This window comes from Rhagoletis pomonella, unplaced genomic scaffold, assembly GCF_013731165.1.
Source record: "Rhagoletis pomonella isolate Grant_MI unplaced genomic scaffold, Rhpom_1.0 Rhpom_scaffold_00004, whole genome shotgun sequence".
NCBI classification, from domain to species: Eukaryota; Metazoa; Arthropoda; class Insecta; order Diptera; family Tephritidae; genus Rhagoletis; species Rhagoletis pomonella.
The window spans coordinates 3089330-3115383 of NW_023458558.1; the positions used below are offsets into that span (position 1 = coordinate 3089330).

The following is a 26054-nucleotide window of genomic DNA, read 5'->3' on the forward strand; positions in this document are numbered from 1 at the left end:
AAAAAAAAACACAAAGAAGACACTGCTGAAGTATTACTAGAAAGCCTGCTACACTCTAAAAAGTGCATGTAAAACTACTACTGAAAAGTGTTTATTTTTCCACCAGAATCTGTGAAAATATATGCACAAGATGTTCAAGAGATTCGATTTTGAACATGAGTTGTTTAAAATATACACATAAAATGTTAAAAATTACAAAAATTTTGGAAGTAAAAATAAAAAATAAAATTTGGTATGTAAAAGTAAGCAGACAGTATTTAATTTTGCACACTTTAGGAGAGGAAACTGGCTACCTGACTTTATATGCGTAAATTTAAACAAAAATTTTTTAGATGAAACTTTAAACATTTTATGTGTAAACTGTGAAATTGTGAACATGAATGTTTAGAAGTCAAAAAACAAATTTGAAATTTGTTCTACGCCACACAAAGGATAAGTAAAAGTATACAAGAAGTGTTTAATTTAATTAGCACGGTGGGTAAATTTGTATTCATTAATATGCGCAAATTTAAACAACAAATTTTTTAGAATGTATACCCTAACGCCTTTCGCACGAAAATTCTGCCATCTTTCTTTTGAAAAATCCGTGTAGGGATGCTGGATACATTTATTCGACTAAAGATAAATACAAGGAAGCTGTCTGACTGCCAACTCGAATATACTAAAGCAACATTTGAGATTACCGCACTCCACCAAATTGTTACCGGTATCGAACAAGTTTTGGCTTATAACCAACAAACACTAGGTGCTGTTCAAGATACCAAAAGAGCTTAAATATATCAGCGTCAAACTTTAAGCGATCGCAAAGCCACAGCCCCATGTTGGGCTGCATCGACCTTTGGTGGGTTTGGTCGATCTTCTGTTAAATAAAAGAGTAATTAATTCTGAAAAGTGCATTCTCTGACGAAGTACTCTCTTAGATCTTACATTAAATGGTGAACACCTAACTTGAGTGCCTATATGGCATAGTCTGCCACGCCTTTGCTCACTCAACTGGTGAACATTCACACGAACTGTTGCAAAGCGCGTTAAGTATTCCGGAACTCTGGTAAAAAAAGGCATACTGAATGCTAAGCATGCAAAAATAGTTCGCTTCACTTTATAAGGAAAACTAAAATTCTAAATCTAATATAAAATGAAATACACTGCACTTTGGCTTATCTTATTTTTTTAGCAACTATCTACTCTTATAGCCAATCAACTAGTAATAAGATTACTGAACTGCTGTGGAACCTCGTCGATGGTGGCCATCAAAAAATTAGCACACATATTTGGTATGGGCACCAAGTCATGTAAGGATATACAGGTAAGGTTAATTGCAAGGAAGACAAACTTGTGGGGACAGGAACTTGCCTACTTGGCGTACCTGTTCTTCGATAAAGAAAGTGACGTGGTCAGAATATACTTGTAGGACAACCTTACCAATTTCGCCCAACAGCAGCAAGAAATGGTTTGGCCCATTCAGTCGTCTAGAATGTTTTTTTAATTCGACAAGTGACCGCAATCCTAACCTCACCAGCAGCTACTTAATGAGTAGGCATGTTTGTGGAATGAACCTGCCGGCCCATAACAATGCCTCAGCTGGTGCAATGAGGTAAAAAGTGAAACAATAAAGGACTATCACGGCCACTGACGGCAATAGAGAGGATAGAATACGCCCATTGTTACCACGACGCAGTGTTATAAGGCCTTGGGAAATAACGTCACATGACTTATTTTATTTCACATTGAGAAATAAGGCCATATCTTTGCGTATTGTCTTAATTATCACTGTGAAAGTGAAATAACGCCATTATGACGTTATTGCACCGTTGATAATTTTTTGTGTAATGTTTACTTAGCGCATAGCTAGTACGAATATGGAAAGTTACTCGGTAATTTTCTAGTTTAAACAAAAACCAAATATGTAGGGAGGGTTACCAATCGACCCGTTTTACGATCCTTTTACACCCCCTTTTACGGCTAACCAAATATTCCTAAGGTACAGAGAATTATATTACATTAGATAGATATTTGATGCTGATGTGCATGTGTGAAGTAAATCAAATTGCAAATAAGTTTAATATTAAGCAAAAAAATCGATTCAAAAGTGACACCAATACAAATGCCATACATGTACATGGTTGGGGCGAAAACGCCTCCTAAATGTATGCATTAACTTCGATACTGAAATAAAGAAACGTGATCACCTCCCGTTTGACATGAGATAGAGACCAGAGGGTTCTGCATTATCGTGAAGTGAAGTAAAAATTACAAAATTAACACCGAAATAAATGCGGTGTAAAAGTGTTATTTTATCACTTCGCAATAACGAAGAACGAGAACTGACCCCAGGAAAAAGAAAAAAAACCGATGCATGAGATAAGTTATTTTATGGTGTTACGTTTCTGTTGTTATGTTGTGTTATATTATGTTATGCTGTCTTATATCATGTTATGCCATGCTATATTATGTTATGTTATAATATGTTATGTTACGTTATGTTGTGTTTTGTTATATTATGTTATATGTATGAGCAATCATTACACGGTCAAAGAAGCACTAAAAAAATTATTCAACAGGAAGATATTTTGTACAACAAAAAGGTTGTTTATTTCTTAATAAAAAATTTAAACAATGTGTCCGAAATGAAACGTAAACAAGTAATTTTTAGCAAAAAAAAACCGACTTAAAAAAAATATATATATGTCTATATATTTCATGATCAAACGATCGGATCTAAACCAAATTAGTATGGGACCACCTCTGAGACACTACCTTTCCGAATTCAAATTATTCAAATCGGTTGACGTGGTGCAAAGTTATGCGGTAACATACATAAAAAAAAAAAAAAGGAAGTCGGTTAAAAAGGAAAATGGTATACAGTGCTGACCCTCTATTTCGATGTGGTAATTAATTCCCGCGAGAAACTGACTAAGTTTTCACTTGAAAAAAAAAAAAATTATAGAGCCCCGTTCATAAGCTTAAGTTGCGACACAAATTCGCAGGCAATCTGTTCAACTCGGGCTCTCTGCATCAGTAAATTGCGACTGAGGTTTTCATGCCCGGAGCCCGTCAAATTGGAAAAGTCAGTGACCGGCAAGTGATAAAATTCCATTGCAGGCTTTCATGAGAGCAGGTGTCCATTTCCAACCGGAAAGCAGCGCTAACAGTTCGAGTTGTCGAGCAATTTGCTGCAAACAAAATCGCAAAGCGCTGCAGAATTTGAAAGGCGCTTAGGGAAAAGAGATGAAGGGCTGAGAGTGTGTGGGTATGAATGCATTTTAGTTGGGAATTAGATTTCATCGTTTGCTCCACCAGTGGATTTAAATACATAGATACATATGTATAAACTATTTGCACTCTCACACATACATATGTATGTATGTATGTACATACAAACATTTATGCGTAAAAAAACTTTCGCAAGCACACATATGTCTGCATGTAGGTATGTATATAGTATGTAAAGGTTCAACGGTGAAGTTTTACCGGACCCCATATGCTGATTTATTTACTTGTTTGTTTGCTCGCTTCTTGTCTTTTTCGTCGCCGGCAGCGACCTGTGGCTTTCTTTTCAGTCTCTCTCTTCCTTTGCCATAAGTTCCACAGTTTTTGCTTGCCGTTAGGTGCATAGGTGTATACGTAGCTGTCGCCGCCTGTCTTCCATTGCCTCCATTGCTGATTGCTGAGTTGAAGTTTAAGCGCATTTTTGGGGGCGTTATATTTGTCGCTGCGGGAAATTTGTAAGTTGTGCCAAGTTGCATGCCACCGAGCACAACATGCGACACTAATCAAATTAAAGTGAATGCAGCTTGTTGTTGTTGCTGTGTCGGGTGCTGCGTGACCAGTGCCGCTTGCAAAACTATTTTGTGGAAATTGTTGCATGTTGCACGCTCTCGTGTAGAACCGATAGAAAGGCAGTTTTGATTAAAGCAGTCTCAATGGCTGTGAGATGTGTGTGACTCTTCGAAGGCAAGCGATAAAGGTTTGCTTTCTATGTGCTAAGTGTAAGAGTGCGATGCTCATTTTGTGACATTCAATGGAGTTTCGAGTTTTTCAAAGTTTTGCAATGTAGTTTCATAATCAAATTATTGAAAAAGAAACTTATGCGGCTTCGTTTCTTCAAAAATCTGTCGCCTTTTGGTAGTCCCTTTCTCTTTTCGTATTCGATTCTAAAAAGGTGAGAACATTTTGTGTTCATTTCTTAAATGTCAGACTCTAGTAAATCAAAAAAGAACATTCTCTGCCCTCTAAAGCTTTGTCTGATGAGATTGTTTCCCTGAAAAGTAGATGATTGCCCTTCCTCACTTCTTCTTCCCATCTAGTGGGAGCGGTGCACCCGTGTGTAGCAGAAAAATAATATTCCTAATTCTAGAATTTAAATCGCGAGTAAAATACCACTTCACTAAATTTGAGTCTAAGTACTCCTCAAATTAGCTGAGAATATTTTGCTCAGCTTTTAGCAGTTGGTCACAAAAATTATATATAATTCTAAAAACTGTCAAAAGCACTTGACATGACCAAATTACTTTGCCTCGAACCCAAATCATTTGAAGTAAACAGTCCATGCACCATGCTGCCAAATATTTTTGTCATTTGTTCAGCAGGGATATTTTTTTTGCATCTGATTGTTTTTTTTTTGTTTTTTTTGGATAACCACAAGCAAGTTACTCTCGAAAATTAAACAACATTAAAATGATATTTTCTGAAACAATTTTGTGTTGAAATTAAGGTACCGCGGGGAAATATTCTTCTGCAAGTTCACTTGAAATGTAATAAGAAAGTATGTATGTATGTATGTATGTATGTATGTAGAAAGTCGGGTAAGGAACAAAGAAAAAAGCACAAAGAAAACAAATAAATTAAAATGTGGTCATTCGCCACAGCCCGTGGCGGCGAGACATTCTAAACAATGTCAATGAGCGGGTCAAAGCTGATAAAATAAGCAAATGGGGATTTCTAAGCAGCAAAGTTCCCCCAGTGACATACTTCAGTCGCAGAACGACAAATTAAATTACAATGAATTTTAAACTGGGTATATTAAAAGAAAAGAAAATTAAATTAAGCTGCATGCAAAAGACAAAACAGGTGACAATCCGTTGGTTTTAGGGACAAATATATGTACGTACATTTATGTTTGTTGGCAGTTAGTTCCAGACTTTTTTTTAAAATTTATTTAGCTAGATAAGACGCGAAATGTGAATTTCGTAAGTTCGGTCAGTGGGTTACCCCATTGAAGATTGCAGATAATTCTTCCTTTTAATGATTGTTTCATGAGAAGGGACTTCCACATTCATTTACGGGTGGATTAGAAGAAGTATTACTTATGAAGCCACAACTCCAAAAAAATTTAGCCGTTTGGGGTTGCGGTGGGGGTGGAGGGTCCATAAGGTGAAATCATATAATCACCCTAAGATTCCAACGTTTTCTTTCACTATATATATAAGAGATCGGAAATAACCCTCTCCACTTTGAAAGTATCCCAAATTGACTCTTACTATTTAAGAAAAAAAGTAACCCACAACAGAGAACAGGTGATTTATTTTTTGTAGATGTCTGCCCCGCTCAGTGGGAAATGGTTATTTGTATATAATTTCTGTTGCTTTTGGTCTCGGACATTTATCGCTGGGAGGGAAAAAATAAAAAGAAAAACTAACTCAAAACTCAAAATATACTAAACTATAATAGAACCTATACCAACATTTAATTCTGCTTATACTGTTATAAATATATGGACGAAAAAACGATCAATAAAATAAAATAAAATAAAATAAAATAAAATAGAATAAAATAAAATAAAATAAAATAAAATAAAATAAAATAAAATAAAATAAAATAAAATAAAATAAAATAAAATAAGATAAGATAAGATAAAATAAAATAAAATAAAATACCTTATCATGTTAAAAATGTGCGCGCTTTCTTCTGTGTCATAAATGCTCGCACATGTATGTACGTCTGCTTATATTTTTCTGTCTTTCAGTAACCAAAAAACGAAGACACTTAAAAATAAAAGTTCCCGCGAAAGTGTCTTTAGGGATTGGAAATTTAAGCGGTTGATAAATAACCCACAGCAGGAATCACAAAAAGATCACGGTGAGAAATACTCTTTGCTTGAGAGATTTGTACTTATGTCAGTGAGAAACACAATAAAAAATAAGTTTACATGGTTATTTATGTAACTTTTGAATTTGTCCTGTCCCAAAGATAAAACTTTATCAAATCAATTTTAGTCAGTGGAAATTAAGCTTGCTGAAAAATTTTCAACGCAATTTTAAAATTTTAAGGGTCGGTTTCTCCAACTCAACTTAACTTAGTTTAGCCATTTTTTGGACTTAAGTCAAAAGTTAGCCTACTTTTTACACAGTAAGAGTAAGAGTAACCATTTAAGGGTCATCCGCTTATGTATACCCTGCCTGAAAGGTTTAAAAAGGTAAAATAATATACTATACATATCGAGCCCTAACTGCCAAAATAACGTAAGCGACATTTATTTCAAAATTTTCTTTTTGATGCAGAAATGCATCTAGATGCTCTAGGAATATTTCTGCATCAAAAAGAAAATTTTGAAAAAATGTCGCTTACGTTATCTTGGCGATTAGGGCTCGATATGTTCCAGTAGTTACTAGTTCGATCTTTTTTAGCATATTAGACTATAATTGAAATAATATGTAACTTAAGGAGCAAGACAAATTCCTTTAACAAAGCTTCTAATCCGTTGAGGCTTCTAATATTTAGCGCCTATATATTTGTGCATAACTGTCCAAAGGTATGCAAACAAATATTAAAAAAATATACATATATAAATAATAACGAAATGGGACAGAAGCGTCCCACCGCAGCGCAAATGGCAAAGAAAAGCGCAATTTTCCGCCGCAAAAGTCTAACAAAGTCTTATTGTGATGCAGCACAGCGGGCAGAAATACGTTTTTTTAACCTTTCCTGCAAATCAAAAGAAAATAATCCTTTGATGTTGCGGTAAAGCAAAGAATTTTTTTTCCCATATATTCATACATATTTGTGTACACATGCTTACATATGTCCATACGATTCTATATGTATTTGTACTATATATGCATGCGTACTTTAACATATATATGTATATATAGTTGTGGGCATATAAGTATGTAAACACGTTTCACTGAGGCGTGGGTCGCTAACTATTTGCCATGTCCATAATTTTTTGTCATCTCTACAGGTGACTTAGACAAAAAAAAAACTGTTTTGACTAAATTTGACCTCGTTTTGTATGCACATGTGCTCAAACAACATAGTTGTTGATTTGTACACTTTTATGTTTTGCTTCTTATAGGCGGCATACAAGGTGCGTTCCAGCATATGGAAAGGAAAAAAAATTCAAGCGGAATTTCGATTAAAAATGGGATTGATAGCCGACAAGCCAAACAGCGGTGGATTCCACACCAAATCGAATGATGGAAATACTGCCAGAGAATTTTTCAATAATGCTGGCTTGTCCGCTAGGTTGGTGTTTTGGAGATGCTTAATCACGACCACGTTATGTTTTATTACTTGTTATAAATAATTACATGGAATTAAAAAGAACAAGTAAGAAAGTCTAAGTTCGGGCGGAGCCGAACATTAAATACCCAAGTATTAAATATATGTTTTTTCACCCTTCCGAAACCTTCCGCTAGTTGGTAAGCCGAAGTGTATCAATTTTGGGTTAATTAGCGTCCTTCAATTTCGAAATATTGAAGTTTAAAGCATTTCTTAAATTATACCGTTATATGAGAATCGGCCGTTATTTTAGTCCGATTTCAATAATTTTCAACGTTTTGCTTACACGTGGCAAGTACAATAACCATACCGAGTTTGGTACAAATTGGTAGAACGGTTACCGATATACTTATATGTGATCATAAGTGGGCGGTGCCACGCCCATTTTCTAAAATTTTACCATAAACGTATTTCTTGGTAAAGAATTGTTGCAAGCATCAATTTTGAATAAATTAGCTTCAATATTTAATTATTTATCGAAGATTTTGTATTTCTCTAAATTACCGTTATATGGGATGTGGGCGTGGTTATTGTCCGATTTTAAAAAGTTTAGGCGGTTTTTTATGCTGTACCAAAGCCAACAACTGTGCCAAGTTTGGAAGAAATTGGTGCATCGGTTACCAAGATATACACATGTAACCATAAGTGGGCGTGGCTACGCCCATTTTCCAAAAATTTATAATATTCTTATTTTTCGTCTAAAACTTATTATAAATATCAATTTTAAGTGAATAATCTCCAGTAGTTACTAAAATATCGCAGTTTTCGTATTTCTGAAAATTACCGTTATATGGGAAGTAGGCGTGGTTATTGAGCGATTTTTAAAATTTTCGGCCATTTGGTATGTTCTACCAAGGCCAATAACTGTGCCAAGTTTGGAAGAAATCGGTGCAACGGTTGCCAAGATATACACATGTAACCATAAGAGGGCGTGGCTACGCCCATTTTTCAAAAATTTATAATATTCTTATTTTTCGTCTAAAAATTATTGTAAATATCAATTTTGAGTGAATTATCTTCAGTAGTTACTAAAATATCGCAGTTTTCGTATTTCTGGAAATTACCGTTATATGGGAAGTGGGCGTGGTTAAAGTCCGATTTCGCCCATTTTCAATACCAACCTACCTTGGATTAAGGGAAACCTACATACCAAATTTCGTTGAGATATCTCAATTTTTGCTCGAGTTATCGTGTACACGGACAGACGGACAGACGGACAGACGGACGGACAGACAGACATGGCTTAATCGATTTCTTTTTTCATCCTGATCATTTATGTATACATTTGACTATATCTATCTCGATTCGTTTTGGCTGTTACAAACAACCGTTATGTGAACAAAATTAATATACCCTTGTGCACAAGTGCGCTCGGGTATAAAAAGAAAAAATTACTCCACTGGAAGAATTTTTGGGCGCTCGCTCAATAAAAGCCCGTCCACTGTGCCATGTGCGCGATGCAGTAACAGAGGCAGCTTTATTGGGTTTAAGAGCCAACTGAAGTCCGCAGCGTCTCTTCGCAATGAAGTACGACTGCAACCGGCTTACAACCTGTCTTACAACTTATCGGCTTACACTTTTAGCCTGCATTCAGAAATCGTGCCTCTACATAAGACAAATTTCAAATGAAAAGGAAAATACAGCCTGTTCTCTTGGTGATTACCAGGGCATGCGTTCAAAGAACTATGATTTATGGCATGCATCTGGAATGTTCGGACTTAAAATACGGAAGCTGCCTTTACACAGCTGGTTGATGAGTTGGGGATAGATAAGGATTATATTACCGACAATCAAGAAACGCGATAGACCGATGCTTGCGACGTCGGTAGAAAATAATTTAAAGATGCAGCGATTCAATTTAAAAAGAATAAGAAGTTCCCTTACTTGATTAAATTTAACTTTTTTAAACTAGCCTAAAATAGAATTTAAATGATTGGCCCGTAGTCATAGTCAATATAAAGTCGACAGTAAAGTTAGTTGCAGCATTTGAACATAATTTTCAATCGGATTTTTGTCAAAAAAGCTGTAAGTAACTTTACAGTCGACTTTATAGACTTGGATGGATGAAGGTTTAAAAATGTCTCGACTCCGGCGCCACGTAGCAGCACAAATACGGTGTTGCATTTTTGTGATATCCGTACACTCAACATCTTGGTAATTTTTTATCACTTTTCAACTTAAAAGAGCTGTTCCCAAAAACTCAGTGTCCACTATAAAATGTACTATAATGGACTTAAAGAGATCGCTTTCGCATGGGGCCCAAAGCATGGAATTCTACAGCACTAGGTTCCAGCATTAGAATCTAGATTACTAATATGGCTGTCTTCTAATTGGAAAAGTACTTACCACCAAAGCGGTCAAGTTATGATAGAGGGTCTACCCGTTTCTAGATCAAGTTGGAATTCTAGGACCAAGATAAGAACCCTATGCGCCTATGCCATCGAAAAACAATCACAACCTACAGACAGCATTGTCGCCACTCGACTCCAAACTGATTAGTGAAAGTGACGGGAGAGAGAAAAATTAGTCAAAGTTGCAAAATGTTAAACTGTTTTTAAATTTTAAGTAATACCACTATTGGAATAATTAAAAAAACATTAATAGAATCTAGCTGAATTTTAAAATAAGCGCTCCAGCGATTTGTCAGTAAAAAAGTGTTTAATGCAGATGGGAAGACAGAAAATTCACTAACTCCCAGCTATGAATACTTATAGAATTGTATTAAAATAAAGTGCACAATCGATAAAGCAAATGCGTAAAATTACTTCAACCAACTAGCCGCATTAAATTTCGGTCTTACTTATATATATTGGCACTTACTTATTTACAAATTACTTCTAAGTAAATATGTAGTAAGGGCATAGATAATCCCGCCCTCTCTTCGGCACTCCACTCACCTCTGGCTGGCACCGGATCCTTTTGCGGTGTGCCCAATTCGATTTCCTTGTACTCCTGATACAAATCACCAATTTGTGCTGTGCATCGCAAAACCAAACCACCATTGCCCACACCTACACCAACACCAACACCAATTCCAATTCCACCGCCGCCGCCGCCGCCGCCATTGTGTGTATTATAGGGCACACCGATAGCAGCCTGACTGCCGCTCAGGTGATTCATCAAGTGCTGGGTATTAATGGCGGCAGCAAAATGTGCTGCATGCAATTGCAGTTTCAGGCTCAGTCTCGACGCTATTAAATTGTCAACCGTTCTGATGTATTGCGTTTCGCCCGTTGATACCTGTGAAATGCGCAAAAAAAGGAAAGAGAAGTGAAATTAAAATTAGAAAAAAAAACCAACATAAACAGTAATGCTAAGCAGATGGAGAATAAAGCAATGAATAGTTAGTAGTTAAATAGTCGCATGTAATGGCTAAATGTGAGCAAATAGTCGCATAGGCTGTCCTTGGCATGTGAATATGCACAGGTACAGGCGTACATGTACGTTTTTTGTATGTATGTATTTATGTATTTATGCGCTCTTGCTATAGCTACATATATGTAGGTGAATAGTATTACAGACACCGCGCTAAGCTGCTAAGAGATTTAGTGAATGTGGTTGTGCATGTGCGAGTATAATTCAGCAAATCGGTCCTGGTATGTGTGTAAATTTACACACATGCATACATATTTTTTTTTTGTAGTTAGTCGCCGATGGTAGTTCTTGGACGTATGTACAAAGTACCGATTAAGTGCGCTCAATGAACTCCATTCAGCTTAGCTTTACCTTTAGCTTGTCGTAGTTTGGCTTATTTCTACTGCTTCGCTATATCAAGTGAAGCGATTTTTTGTGGCGACGGCCAGTTTACTTTGTAAATTATTGTAGTACAGTGATTAATGTCACTTGGCGTGTATGTGCTGACGCTAATTAATTTAAAAATATAGCACCTAAAGTGAGCAAGTAATGGACTTTTCGACTTTTGCTTGTGGGTAGGTATTTCAATTTGAGTTTTTAAGAGAAATTTAAGTTTCCTGGAACGAGAACTGATAACGGAATGAAAGTGTTTCTGAATGATTTTTGTTGATCATGATATATGATTAGTTTTTACTTGTGACAACTTACGCCTGTGTTATTTTTTTTTATAGCAGCCTTCGGTACAAAACTAAGTTCTAGACAAGCCTTATAGATTAAGACAATTATCGGACATAAAACGCCAGATGCTGACCGAAGTTCGCCAGGGAAAATATTATCAATGCCTGGAGATTTGTGGGGCTGGAAGGACTTTATGGCTCTCTTTACATCAATAAAGCTCGCTGAAGCTAACGATCGCTCAGAGTTAATGAACGCGGTGCTAGGTCTCGCAGTACACCCTGGAAAGTGCGCGCTCATTAGGACTTGACGAATTTCCTCACGAGATGACGTCCAGCCGCCATTTGGTTACTGAATATACATCGGGTTCGTCGGACTTCCCTCAATACTATCGCAATAATCCTTCCAGGAGTCCCTTTTGGGCTTTCCTGGTGGCATTTTTAAATTTATTTAGGGCTGCCTTGAATTAAATAGTTTCCCCCCTTCCTTCCTTAGAGCGACGATTTCTTTGGTCCAGCAGTATGGCTTGCTCTTTCCTCGCGGAAGTACAATTGGGCAGGAAGCAGAGAAGACCCATTACAGGCATCGGTAGTGCAATCAACGGCTTCCTCAATTTGTTCCGATGAGCTTATTTCACCGAGAGAAGCAAGATTTTTGAATGAAGGCAATGATGGCAGGTAGGTCCAATATGAGTTCTAACATCACAAAGTAGTTTTTGTGAAAATTGAAGATAGAGGGTGTTGAATATAAGCCCTCGATACATGATAAAGTTTTATTTTTTTAATTACGAACTTTTTTCATCGGCATAGGGTGATTTGAAATTCGATGAAAATAAAAACATGCACTGTGCGAGACTACTCTTCACTCAGAAACGGCTGCACGGTTATGATGAAATATGGCAATCGCATCTCTTATAACTCTGGCTACCAATTGGAATACTCTTTTAAGTTTTTGAAATTAAATTTGGGACGTTTTAACGTCGTGCGGGTTCACTAGTGTAATTATATATTTTTTTAAATGTGCTTATGCTTATATTGCCTACAAGTCTAATGCCATTTTATAACTTTCCTCAATGACATCTCATAATATTTTTATCATTTTCTCTCTTACTTAACACTCGGACAAAAAATAGCTAGTTTCTCATACGCAATGTACCACCATTGTCGCTTAAAAAAAAAATAAAGCAAACAACCAGTAAAAGAATAACAAAAAAGGCGAAAATTGGTTACCGAAAAACAAAAATGTGTCGCAAGGAGTGAAGTGGCTATGAATTCCAATTTGTCTCATGGTTATTGCGTACACAAGCGTATACAACATCATATATGTACATAAGTATGTACTTATGTATGTATGTATGTATGTATGTTGTTCCACATTTTACATGAACACACATAAGGGATTCAGAACACGAGTGCATACAAGCGCCACCACACTGCCAAACTGCTAACCGCTGGGCAATAAGCTCATTTTTGCACCAATATTGTTGCTTTTTTTCCAAACGTTGGCACATTCGTTCCTTTTCGCGTCTCTTAATGTTGGCATTATGTGCAAGTAAGTATGCAGTTTAATATTTTTCATATTTTATTTTTTGTTATTTTGTACGGTTTTATACGTGTTAACATTTCGGCATCGCTGACATTGCCACCAAGCAACAATAAATGCAAAAACAGCAGCGACCCTTTTATGCATTCAATACACAACTGCCTTCCGGTCAGCGAGGCGTCGTTGCTGCCCAACGGATGCACTTCGTCATGCAGTTTGACTATGCTTTGCGACCGTGCCGCCACAGTGCTCAGCTACAGCTCCTGTACATACGTACATACATTTATACGTATATACTAAGTATGTATACCCGGACAAGAGTGCGGAAGTGGTTGGCTTGCTGAGCGGTAGCATTGAATTGACATGCATGGTTCTGCTGGCTTGTCTGTTGCGGTAGCCGCGGTCTAGGGCTTGACCTCAAGGCGACGCAGTAAACGCATGTGCACGTTGCTGTCCACTGCTTGTATATGTTTTGCTTGGTTCACCATATATTTTAGGTTTGCACTTTATTTAATGCGTCCACCCAGCGAACTGCTACGTCCGCTGTCAACACATATCGAAATTTTTGTTTTCACATCAGTGGTCGCAAACAATTACGAGTGAGAAAATGCAGTGGGTTAACTGCAACAATGGCGCGCGGATAATAGTTTGGCAACAACTGCAACGCGCTTCAGAGTTAACAGATATTTAAGAGAGAATTTAGAACACTGCATTTTATAAGTTTCGTGTAAATGTATTTAAAAGGCTTTCCTTAAAATAATTGATATTTCAAACCAAGTAATATTTAAATTTTAACTAAGCCGGATTTTCTTAAGGAAATTAGAAAAGCAATTACAGTTAAAGCTGCACAGATTCAAGTGCAATATAAGGATTTTCCAAAGCTTTAACCCAGTTGCGTTTATCTTAAAAGGAGCATCATTTGCGCTGCAGTATTTCCTTTACGACTGTAATAAACGTAAAAATGCAATAAGGTAAATGCACGAAAGCAACAGCTAAAACCCACCTAGCAGGTAAATAAACAAACACACACACACACACACTCAAAGCATCAAGAGCTGCGAAAAGCGAGCGAATGCGGAAAACTAAGCCTACAAAGAAAATAAATTTCCTTTTTCCAATACCACAAACGGTTAGATTTTTATTATTTTCCCATGCAATGGCAGATTTTCAGTTTCCGCAAAGAGCTTTGTATGGAAATGCAGTAATTTTTTTTGTGTGTATGTATGTATGCAAACACTGCTGCAATATCACCGTTAAACGGAAACTTCATTGTTAACACCTGCAGCCATGTAGAGCGACAAACAAAACCGACCGACACACTGACACTGCGACTGGCAAATACATTATTGTTCATCTCGGCGTTTTATACGCAGAATGCGCTGCGCTTGAATATTTCCAGCTGTGCAGCGTATTTTGTGACGTTGCTATTCTTTGTCATTTTCAATCGGTTTTTTTTTTGCCTCGAACCTTCTTGGCTTGAGGTTATTTGTCGCTCATTGGATTTTCAATAAAATCTTATTTTATATATTTTTTTTTATAAATATTGTTTCACTTTTCGCTGTATCAACTTGTTGATGAGTGGATGAAGAGGTAAGTGTACAGTGTGTGTGTTGATGAATTTCCATATAATGTATTTATGTATGGAGACCTTTAATGTAACTGATAGCATCAAAATAATTGAACATCAATAACTTTATTGTCACAAAAACTGGCGACAAGCTGATTCGTTTTTTTGTTGGCGCAAATAAAACAAATATTCAAAGAGAGCACCAGCAATGTCCGGACCCTTCATGAAAAAAGTGTCGCTGACCGGATGGTTGATGTTATCAGGAGGACTAAGGCTAACATCACCGTCATGTGGGAAAAGCGCTGGGAGGGGCAAGGTGAGGAAAGCACGGGATCTTGTGTCGTCTACTATAAAAATGGTATAAAGGAGGTGTAGAAAAACTCTCTGGTAAGTGTGAGCGCACTTATGGGCGCTGCTCCGGTCACGGTATTAAAATCATTATAGCCGATTTGAATGCCAGGCTCTGAAAAGAATGGAAATTCAGCCTTACCCACAAAACGTTCGATAGCGGACTGAGGCTGATCAGTTTCGTCTGAAAAATGATTGTCTCTAGCAAATGTCACGAAGCTAAGTGGTATGAGAGAAGCGATATATATTTGCTAGAATAAGAAGGCAGAGGCCGAAATACGTAATGGCGAAGGGCTTAAAACTGTGGCCGACTGAAAAAACGACTGGGAAATTTACCAGACTTTAAGGCGACTTACGTAAGGTTTCAAGAACAGGGCGAACTCCTGTAAGAACAACCATGGAAATCTGGTGAGTGATGTCAAGAATGTACATATTTTATGAAGCGAAAACTTTTCGAATCTATTGAATGGCAGACTCACTACAAGTTTTGGAAAAGACGAACGTGAGCCCCCAGTCAATATCCCAGCGCCTGACCATGACTGGCCCGACGGACGCTTAAATGCTGCGCACGGAGTCTTATTGAGTGTATTGTTTGCAAGGCCAAACAAGTTGTGGGCCACAATGGCTTTTGACCAAAAAAATCGACCATAAACCAGGTTTTCTCTGCCAAAAAGATCCTGCAAGAGGAGAACCGACAAAAACCATCGCTTTGTCGATTTTAAAGCCTCTTCGACAGCACGAAAACTGACTGCTAACAGTTACAATTTTGAAAAGGTAGAAACTTAGTTTATTTGGTGAAAACATTAAAAACGAAAACAATTTTTGCTTTGAAATCAAAGAATTACCGTAGGTGGTTACAGCCAGAGGGTTAGAAGAAGTCAAAAGAAGAACACACATTTTTTTTTTGCGTAAAATAACCACTTTACTGATAGCTGCAAACAACTGGAAAGTTTTGCGTGGAATACTGTTCGGTGATAACAAAGCAAAATATAATAGAAATGCCTTCTGGGCAGCTATCACTACGGGATTGAATGCTATGATTTTTTTTTCCAAATATTCTAAAGGCTGTCACCATTGTTAATTACGTATCCTAATTTAATAAGTTTTGCTTGATGCAGTCCATCTGATGACACTTCGGCGCCAATCAATGAAAAAGTTTAAGTCACAGCAAGCACTTTAAGAAATCTTTTAAAGCTCTTATGCCGTTCTTGCGGCTTCAAATTCAACTTGCACATATACTTACATAAATATGCGTATCTACATAGATAGTTCTACTACACTTGTACATATTATATTTACATTTTATGTTATTTTAAATAGCGCTACATATGAGTTCTGGCTTTTGAAGCACTTGAACAACTTTTTATGTGCGTTTAATTTTTTTTTGCGAAAGCTAAAAAGTCTCATTAAAGCGCTAATTATTCTCTAAAAGGCTTATAAAATAAAAACCATATGAAAACAAATGCTTAGAATAACGATGTTAAGTGGTTACATTCGTTGCGCAAATGTGATTGGGGTCAAGGAAAGTAACTGCGAATAAGGCGCAACAACCAACCGCAGGCATCACCACAAGAAGTCGCTGGCTGAGGCAGCTGATAGCTAATGTGGTTGCATGCCACAACGGTAATAGTACTAAATATATACGAATTTAAGTAGCAGTGGTAGTCGTGAAGTGTAACAATGCTGGTATCTTTAATGACCGTCATTTAGTGCGAAATGCGGTCAAGTTTTTGTTACTTATTTTTATAAATTGTTGTTGCAGAATAATTTTTAGAGTACACGTGCACCATGGTTAAAATAATATCGAGCCCTAACCGCCAAAATAACGTAAGCGACACTTTTTTCAAAATTTTCTTTTGGATGCAGAAATATTCCTAGAGCATCTAGATGCATTTCTGCATCAAAAAGAAACTTTTGAAAAAAATGTCGCTTACGTTATTTTCGCGGTTAGGGCTCGATATTATTTTTTAAACTAGTTTTGAGTAAAATCAGAAAATAAAAACAGTTTGAAAATGAGGCACGAGTCACTCTTAGCTGAATTAATTATAAACAGTCACAGCATTTTATTCAAATATATAGGCATAAATGATTTTCCATACAAAATCACTTTGTCATCATTTTGTAAACACGTGGTTGCGCTAGAAGTGAGAGAAAGAGATGAAGAGTATGTGTGCAGGTATTTCGGCCTTTGAGTAACAGATGGCGCAATATTTATAACCTAATCGCAGCGTATGTATTCAAATACATACATATGTACATATGTTCATCGCAACTAATTTGGATCTGTTTTTCTTTTAGTAATCTATGTAAATATGTATGTACATACGAACACATAATGCGTGAAAATTTTTCGTCATATCACATCTGCACCGTTCATTAGATTTTACAAAATGAGTTATCAAATTAAAGGGCTCGGCCTGTGAATGTGCAATAACTTCTTATTTTTTCGAAAAGAGCAGCCACCTGATAAAAAAATTTAAATCAAACTACTTTTAAATTAAATAAATTATTACACTTATTCCCTAATTATATGTAGACGCGTTGCTACCTGTCTCAAAAAGCAAGTTCGACTTAAATAAAAGTAGAGCTTATGGTTTGAAAATATTTTGCTGATGATTGCCACCCTGTTACAAAGTTAGGTTCAATATAAGCAATATGTTAAATAAATTACTTCAGTATGAATATAAATCGAAATTGTTTTGAAGAAACTTTATTTCCAAACTGCATTTAGGGGGGTTGCCACCTGATTTTATAATTAAATTCAATTTGAATTAAGAGTATTAGTTAATTTAAATATGTATCACAAAACAAGTGTCAGACGAAAAAAGTTTTTATGAGATTTTGGTTTAAAAATAATTTAAACAGGATTGCCATCTGTTTGAAAAGTCGAATTGAATTAAATTATATGAAATATTGAAACGATGGCTTCAAACAAAGGAGTATCACGAAATCTTAAGTTTGAGCATTTAGAACATTAAAGAGGGTTGCCACCTGTGTAAAAAGTTAAACTCAAATTATCTAATAAGTCAAATGAATTTGTGGCTATAAATTGACATGGGATCAAAAATGTTCTTTCTGAACTTTATTTTGGAAGGGTTGCCATATGTTTTGGAAATAAAATTCAACTTGAATTAAGGGAATTATACACACAATTTAAATACGTACCGCAATATGTGTGCCAGCCGCAAAAGGTTTAACAAGATATGCGTTTTAAAAGTTTTGGATAGGGTTGCCAGCTGTTTTTAAATTATAATTTAATTAGAATATGCACAAGTTAAATGAAATATTAAAATACGACGTAAAACAAAGGAACTAAGACATCCTAAGTTTGAATATTTAGAATATTAAAGAGGGTTGCCACCTGGTAAAAAGGAAAACTCAAATTATTTAATAAGTTAAAGCAATTATTAAAAATACTGGTATCAAATGAAATGGAATGGAATGAAAGATTTGCTTATTTCTTAATTATATGTAGGTTGCTATCTGTTTCAGAAGTCTTAGCTAACTTATGCACAAATCCGTAGACAAAGAAAATGCGAAGACGAGCACGAACACGAAGAAGAATACTAACACGGGGACCTAGGCTAATATTAAAGGAAAGGAAATCGCAATGCAGACTGACCATTGCACCCTTCTTATCATTGTCTCTACGGCTTTTCACCTAACCAAGGAACGGTATGCATTATTAATTGGATGGCTCAGCACCATTAATAGCATAAAATCAGTGCGCAGAGCCAACTTTTTACCTAGCATTTGCTCGCAAGAATACTGGGTACGATAGGCCTTTTTAACTCGGTGTTATGTGTTCATTTCCCGATTTTAGTTTGTATGTAAGAGTAACATTTCTACACACATATTTATGTATTTAGTTTAAATTTGCTGATTTTCATACCAAAAATAAAACATGTAAGTTTTGTATCCTAAGAATAACACGAAAATACACGCACACAATATCGCCAAAGCTACTAAGTTAACGCAAGCCAAATGAGTCAACACTGACCTACATTGCCTGCAACATACTCAGAAAATTAGTTTGAAGTAGAATGAATGCAACAAACTTTCTCATTCAACGATTATGTGTGAATATGCAATTGGATGAAGTTCACAGTTGAGAAAAATATAAGTGAAGAAAACTGTGGCTTATGACCACAAAATACAAAAAAATGGGTTAGGAATAAAGCGCAAAACATAAAGTTTGAGAATAAGAAGAAAACAAACCAAGTGCAAAATATTACAAAATTCTCTAAGCGTCAAAAAGTATCAGAGTTTTGCTGCTGCTGCTTCCGGTACAACGACTTTGCAGTGCTCGTCATACTTATTTACTTATTTCCTCTTTCTCAACATTTTCCCACTGCTCCTCTTAGCCATTTTACGTACTGTATCTTCAGTTGTTTATATGCTTTTCGAAAACGGTTCACTGAATTCGAGCCAAATCAATGAAGTTGCCGAACGCGCTCTGCTACTTCCAACTCCTCATCATCTTTGTACTAAGTTGTTGTTATCGTTGCCGTCGCCGTCGCCGTCGTCGTGTCGGTTCATCGCCTTTTTAAGAGTGCCACACACACTAACTCTCGAGCACTCATCGAAGCGTGTTTTAGCACACACATTTTTGTTTGAATATGTTGCCGTCCGCTTCTTTGTACACAATAAACTTTGTATTTTTATTTATTTCCTTTTACAGTTTTAGCACGGATTTCTGCAACATTTCACATGACAATATTTCTTGGTGCTTTGCACTTTATTTTGTGCGCTCTATTGTTTCTTACTATGGTTGCTCTTTTTTGTTGTTATTTTCTTCACAATTTCGTCGTTGCATTCACTAGTGCGTCAACAACTGTTTACTTCCGCTGCCTATTACAGCGCTTTCCTGCGTCTCAATAGTTATGTACTTCCCCGTAAGTGTTGCATACTTGAAGACGCGCGATATAGGTTTAATGTTGAAATGTCAAAAAAGCGAGCGGTTTCGATACGCTTGAATGATGTTTTTGTTGCCTTAAGCAGATTTTAACATTTCTCAGTTTGCGCACATTTATTTTTTGCTTTTTTTTATACATTCAATATAGTATACATATTTCGCTCACTTATTAAAATACTGTAACAACTTAAAAAAGGCACTTTAGAGAAATAGCGTTTTTGTTTGTTTGTTGGTGTTGGTTGATTTTTTCGACAGGGTGGTAAGATGATTTATTTTGGAACGAATTTCCGTCATCCCTTGTCAAGTTTGGTTTGCAGATAAACCGGTTTCGGCATTGTGGCATCTTCAATGTCCTTTTTGTTCTCGTTTTTTTTTTGTTTTAACAGTTTTTTTAACATATGAGCATATGAGGGCCAATCCATAGTTCTTCGGAGTGTTTGTTCACTAAAAGACAGAGGAATTCGTCTAAAGCTTTCTGATGAAATCAAGTACTTCGGCTTAATTCTATACAGGAAGTTGTCGTGGAAGCCTAATCTTGATGCGGGAATGAAAAAGACTTCAGTGGCTCTGTAGAGTGAATTCGGACTTCATCCCTGATAAGACGTATTAATGTGTGCTTAGTCTGGCATCAATTGGCTCTTTCTTAACGCATATCCAGTTTTGGGTTGAGTGGTTGGTGGGAGCTACCGTTGAACTTTTACACGGATGCGTCGAAGCGTACTCTACATAAACTCGTAAATTTAAGCTTTTAGAACATTGTATTGTGTTTCATGCCATTAAGAAAGCGATTAAATTAGGGCAAGTAAATATCTAATCAAACATAAGGGCGTCAATTAGAGCACTGAGCTAGCTTATGGTGCTCTCGAAACTAGTAGGGGAATATTTTCCTTATTCTTCGGTCACTTCCATAAACGTTTTCGTAAAGCTCTAAAAATTAAGACGAATTTTACATCAAAAATCGCATATTTCTTTATGCTTAAATTATACTTAAAATTCCGTTATGTGATCAAAGTTATATACCCTTGTGCATAAGTACGCTCGGGCACAAAAAAGCGACTCAAAAACGAAGTGGTGTAATGTTACGTATAGGTTTATTTTTAATGCCCAACTTTTTCCGGAAAATTTCTGCCATTTAAAGCTCAATGAAAGTCTGGCTTAAAGGTTTCATACATAGGCAAAAGCTCTGCCTTTATACTAATTACCTATTTTCTCTTATTTATGTAAGTTTTAAATGACATTTTATTTTACAAGATCAAATGCTAAATAATTGCTGTTTGCTAAAACATTTTGCTCTCTCCCTTCTTATCGTCATTCTAGGGCAGTATTCCCTTTTATAAAAAAAAAACATTATTATTAGCACCATAGCTGGACGCGCTTGGTCGCCTTTTCGCAATTTATGCTTTACGAAGCCATCTTCTTCGACTTTTATCGCCCTTAGCACAATTCGTTATTCATCTATAATTAAGCTAAAATTTGCTTTTTTTATCTCTTTCACCTTAGTCATACACTACGCTATAACGGTGTCAACTTTCACTTCTTGCATCTACTATTTTGTACTTTTCTTTCGTCGCCCTTCATTTGTGTTCTTAAGCCAGGTTTTCGTACATCTTATTGTCTTGGTGCCACACTTCTCTCGTTTGCGAGTTTTTCGTTTAATTTCCATTTGCTACCAAAAATAGAAATTAAGTGCAAGTATTCAATGCTTCGCGCAAGTGGCATTTGCCTTCTCCAATTCAGCTTTGTCGCGCAACAAAGCATCTTAACCCACTCACTGCCTCGACGTTGCTCGCTAACCCATGGCTGTATGGTGAGCAAGAAGCGCTTGCTTCTTTCATTTAGTACAATTGGCGTGACATTTTGACAACTACATACCCAACTACACACACATTTTTTGCAATTTTTATTGTTCGCCCATAGCTGCACGTCAAGCATGGCTGAAGCTCCTGCTCCTTATTGTCGCTGATGGTGGCACTTAGCTTAATGAGTTGCCACTTATGCGCATAGAAGAATGCAATGGTTATAAGAAAACGCCAGTTCGTGCAGTTCTAGTTTGAACAAACCTTTTGCCGGCTAATACCCACCACAGCAGCTTCCCTTGTCTCTCTGTTTTACTTTACTAACTTCAGGCTAGCAAAAATTGCTATTCCTTTCATTTTAGCTTCACACTGCTCCAGTCTGTGGGTCGGGTGTTAATTACATTAAAAACATTTTACAAGTATATTTATGAGTTTCCGCTACCAAAAGAACATTCAAAATACCGTTGCATTTACATAAATAGTTCTATCTAACATTGCGAGTGTATACATATACATACATATATGTATGTACCTTTTGTGTGTATTTTTATTTCCTCCCCTTTTTTGTGAAAGTCTTACTTTTCGCTTACTTGCAAAATGCAAATATTATAGTAATTTCATTGGCGCGAGCTGCTTAACTGTGAGGGCACATTGTAATAGCGTATCGCCAACCAAAACCAAAATAAATTGAATTTGGCAAAGGCTAGTAGTCCAAAAATAAAAAACCTGACAGCGCTAATTGTTTTTACAATCATTTGTTAAGTTTTTTATTGAAACGAAATCTTTCTGGCAATAAATTAGACTGAAAAGCTACATACAAAGATGATTTAAAATATTCTATAAAATAGCTGTTAGATATGGCAAGTGCAACTAGTTTCGAAAATTTGATCAAACTCAAGAATTTCCCAAAGGGATTGCAGGAGCAGTTACACGTTCCATGTAAAGTGACTTTCGAAAAAAGTTTTAATTTCCAAAAATTGAACTTTCTGATACAACTTTTCTTCTCTTTACACGGTTAATGAAGAACATTCCAACTTCAACAGTGTTACCAAACATTTTTAAGCTAATGGGTGTAAGGCTTCCTCAAGTGGGCACCGAATTTACCAACATTAATTTTTTTTCAATGATATTCAGGCAGCGCTGAGGTTTCTAGCAGAACAGTACACTGTGTAATTTTTGTTGCAAAATTCCAAATAGTTTTTTTTTAATCAACGATTGAGAATTTTTGCAGTGCTTTGGAGATTTTTATTTTTCTTTGAATGAAAAAATTTTTGGGTGCAGATTTAAGAAACATTAAACTATATAATGAAATTATTTGCGTTACAAAAATATTTTTTTTTTTTTGCTTTTCAATCATTTTTTTATGAAAAATTGAACTTTTAAGCAATTTCGGCGCGTCGTGGACGAAATTTTTTAACAAAAAATTATGTAATAAACATTTCCCGCACGCTGGCAATTAAAAATTCATTCCGACCAAACTATATCGAATAGTTAATAAGTTGTTGTTAAAAATTTTCGTTCACGACTACACAACTAAATCAATAATACAGATATATTGACAGTGACAAGTGACACAACAAATTGCATTCCGAAGAGTTCACTGGCTTTGGCCCGCCCCAACTATTGCAGATTTCAAATGAAATCGTAAATCGAAATACTAAAAGCTAATACTGGTATACATATACATGTATATACATGTATGTGTGCACTCAAAATAAGACTAGAAACTTCGTTTCCATGAAGCTTCAATTTAACGACGCACTAAAACAGCGAGGCAATTCGTAGAAAGTAGCCGTTTTTTCAAACTAAAGTCTTTGCCGTTAATTTCGCATAAAAATACCTAGGAAATTTTTTGGTTTCACATAGAGCTCTCTTTCTGTATTTACTACTTATGTGTTGGGTGTGGCTATGATGGCCGCTGCGTACATATGTAGTAGTATGTATGCATCCGGAAGACGGGGCGTATGAGCAACAAACGCTTGGCTGCGAAAAGACATTCGTGCAAGAAGCAATAGCAATTGCAACAGCATAAACAAGGTTAACCAACATTTACGAAATTAAATAAAAACAAAAGGTAAAATCATGATAAGACAAGCCACGAATGCTTTAAGTGGGCTACATTGGTGATAGGTGGGGAGCAGACATAGGAAATGCCAGCGAATGTGCGTGGGCTACTCCAATCAAGAAAAGAGAAAATTGGGAAAAAATACTTTTACGTGTAATAACAAAACACGAAAGCCCATGAATACATCGAAAATTAAACTTTCCCCGTTGGTTATACTCTTATTCACAAAATTCTTGTACTAGTTTGCGATTTAAAAATTACGGTTTAATACATAGGCAGCACCTTTAAGCCTTTACTTGATTGCCTTCGTGCACCTTAACTGCACTTACCTTTTCATACAGTGTTTGAAGAAAAAATTCATAAAGGACTTGTTTGTGGAAGAAATTATAATATTCAAGCTTGTGAATGATACAAGACCTATATTGTACCCAGACTATTTGCTTTTTATAAATAAAAAGTTCAAAGTAAAAAAAAGGTAATAAAGAAAAATGTCGTATAATGTAAAGCTCCCGTCCAAGTTCTTCTGATGTTAGAATCCATGTAAAACTTAATTGTTAAAACTGGTTGCAATCTTAATTTTCAAATTGAATAGTTAGTTCTTCTGACATGAGATATACAAGGTCAACAGTAACATAAATACAGTTAAGTCCAAGGTCGATTTTGATAAAGAAAGCCCTAGATATATTCTTTTGGTTGTTACTGAACAAAAACAACACAAATATATATACATAGTTTTTTTTTTTAATTCCTGAACCGTTGAACCGAACCGAGACCCCGGTTCGAAGAAAACAAATACCATTTTGACAATCCAACACAAAGGTGCAAGAACGTTTAGAACCTCCGAATAAAGCCGACCACATTTTTTATCCAATTAGCGTCCCTGAATCAGATTGCTATAGCAAACAATCGAAGTTATAAAAGAATATATAAAGTTGTCCACAAAATAATGGGAGCGCGATATTTTGACAATTTTCACTAATTTTCTTTTGTTTGTTTAGTGTTTCTTATTTATTTTAATCAAGAGTTTTTGAAAATTTTGGGTATTCAGTTTTAGTGCAATGAATTGTAAGTTTAAAGGCCTGCTGTTTTTGGAAAATTTTTGTTATTAATTCTAGGAATTTTCTTAAAAACAAATGGCAAAAGTCTACGGATACTTGAAGTTTGCACTTTATTGTAGAGCGTTTTGGTTAAAATTTGTTGGATTTCTTAAATACTTGCACAAAGAAATTTATATAGTTTCAATTCAATTTAAATTTTAACTCAACTTGTGATTTGAGTTTATTTACAAAGGTACAAATTGACTGTATGAATGGTTTGAATGGGTAACACAAAATTACAAAAAAGGGCGCGGCCACTTTTCATGTCGTGTAGTAGAGGTGGTAGAACAGGTTTGAAAAATAATTTATGCCCCAAAATCGTAAAAAAATCTGGATGTTGTGTCAAAACTCTGCTCATAAATTAGACAGTTTTCAACGGATTCTGATAATCTTATATTGATTGAAAAGCGAATGGCGGTGTCTTTCCACTGTCCTCTTTCAAGGACATCCTTAAACAAGCCTTTGAAGAGAGCTGCTCACTGAGAACCAAGAAGTCTCAAAGGAATGTTCCTTGGTGGAACGATTCTCTTGGAAAACTTAGGAAAAAAGCCAGAAAACTCTTCATTAGGGCTAAGTTAACAGGCGACTGGACCGCCTAGACGTCAGCCCTAACCGCTTATAACTGTGAGCTCAGAAAGTCCAAAACGACTACGCGGCGTGAGCACTTAAACTGGACCATCTGAATATCCTATTCACTCTGAACAGACCAGATGGTACCTACACTGCCATCCCGGAAGAAACCAGCAGCCTTCTGTTAGAAACTCATTTCCCGGGATATATTCTCCAAGGCACAAGTCCTACAGCTAACACGGTAAATGGTGTGTGCGCAAACGGTATGACAAGAGGCCTAGCAGGAAGAAACGTTAGTATGGAAAAGACATCGAGGGCCATTTAAATCTTTAGTGCATCATTAATCCTTGATATACGTGGTATTTACCCATGCCTGCTGCAACAGAGATCGTGTCACCATTTAGATTTCTGAGAGAAAGTCTTTTACTTGCTCACATACCATCAACATGGAGTGAAGTCAAAGTGGACTTTATACTCCGCCCCTTTCTAATAAAAACATTAGAAGAGCTCATTAGTTTTAACATAATGGTCAACTTTCTCAAGAATAAGCCTCTATGTGAGAGTAAACACGGATATCAGGCAGGCAAATCTACTATTACTGCAATACATATCCTAACTCAAGTCA

General features: G+C 36.1%; 1 protein-coding gene across 1 annotated transcript in view; it reads right to left on the reverse strand.

Annotated features, from left to right (window-relative positions):
* LOC118736817 overlaps positions 1-26054 on the reverse strand; it is a 211066-nt gene that overhangs the window by 54809 nt on the left and 130203 nt on the right. The window contains exon 5 of the mRNA XM_036466869.1: positions 10398-10740. Within this exon, the coding sequence (XP_036322762.1) occupies positions 10398-10740 (343 nt within the window). The remainder of the gene's footprint in view (positions 1-10397; positions 10741-26054) is intronic.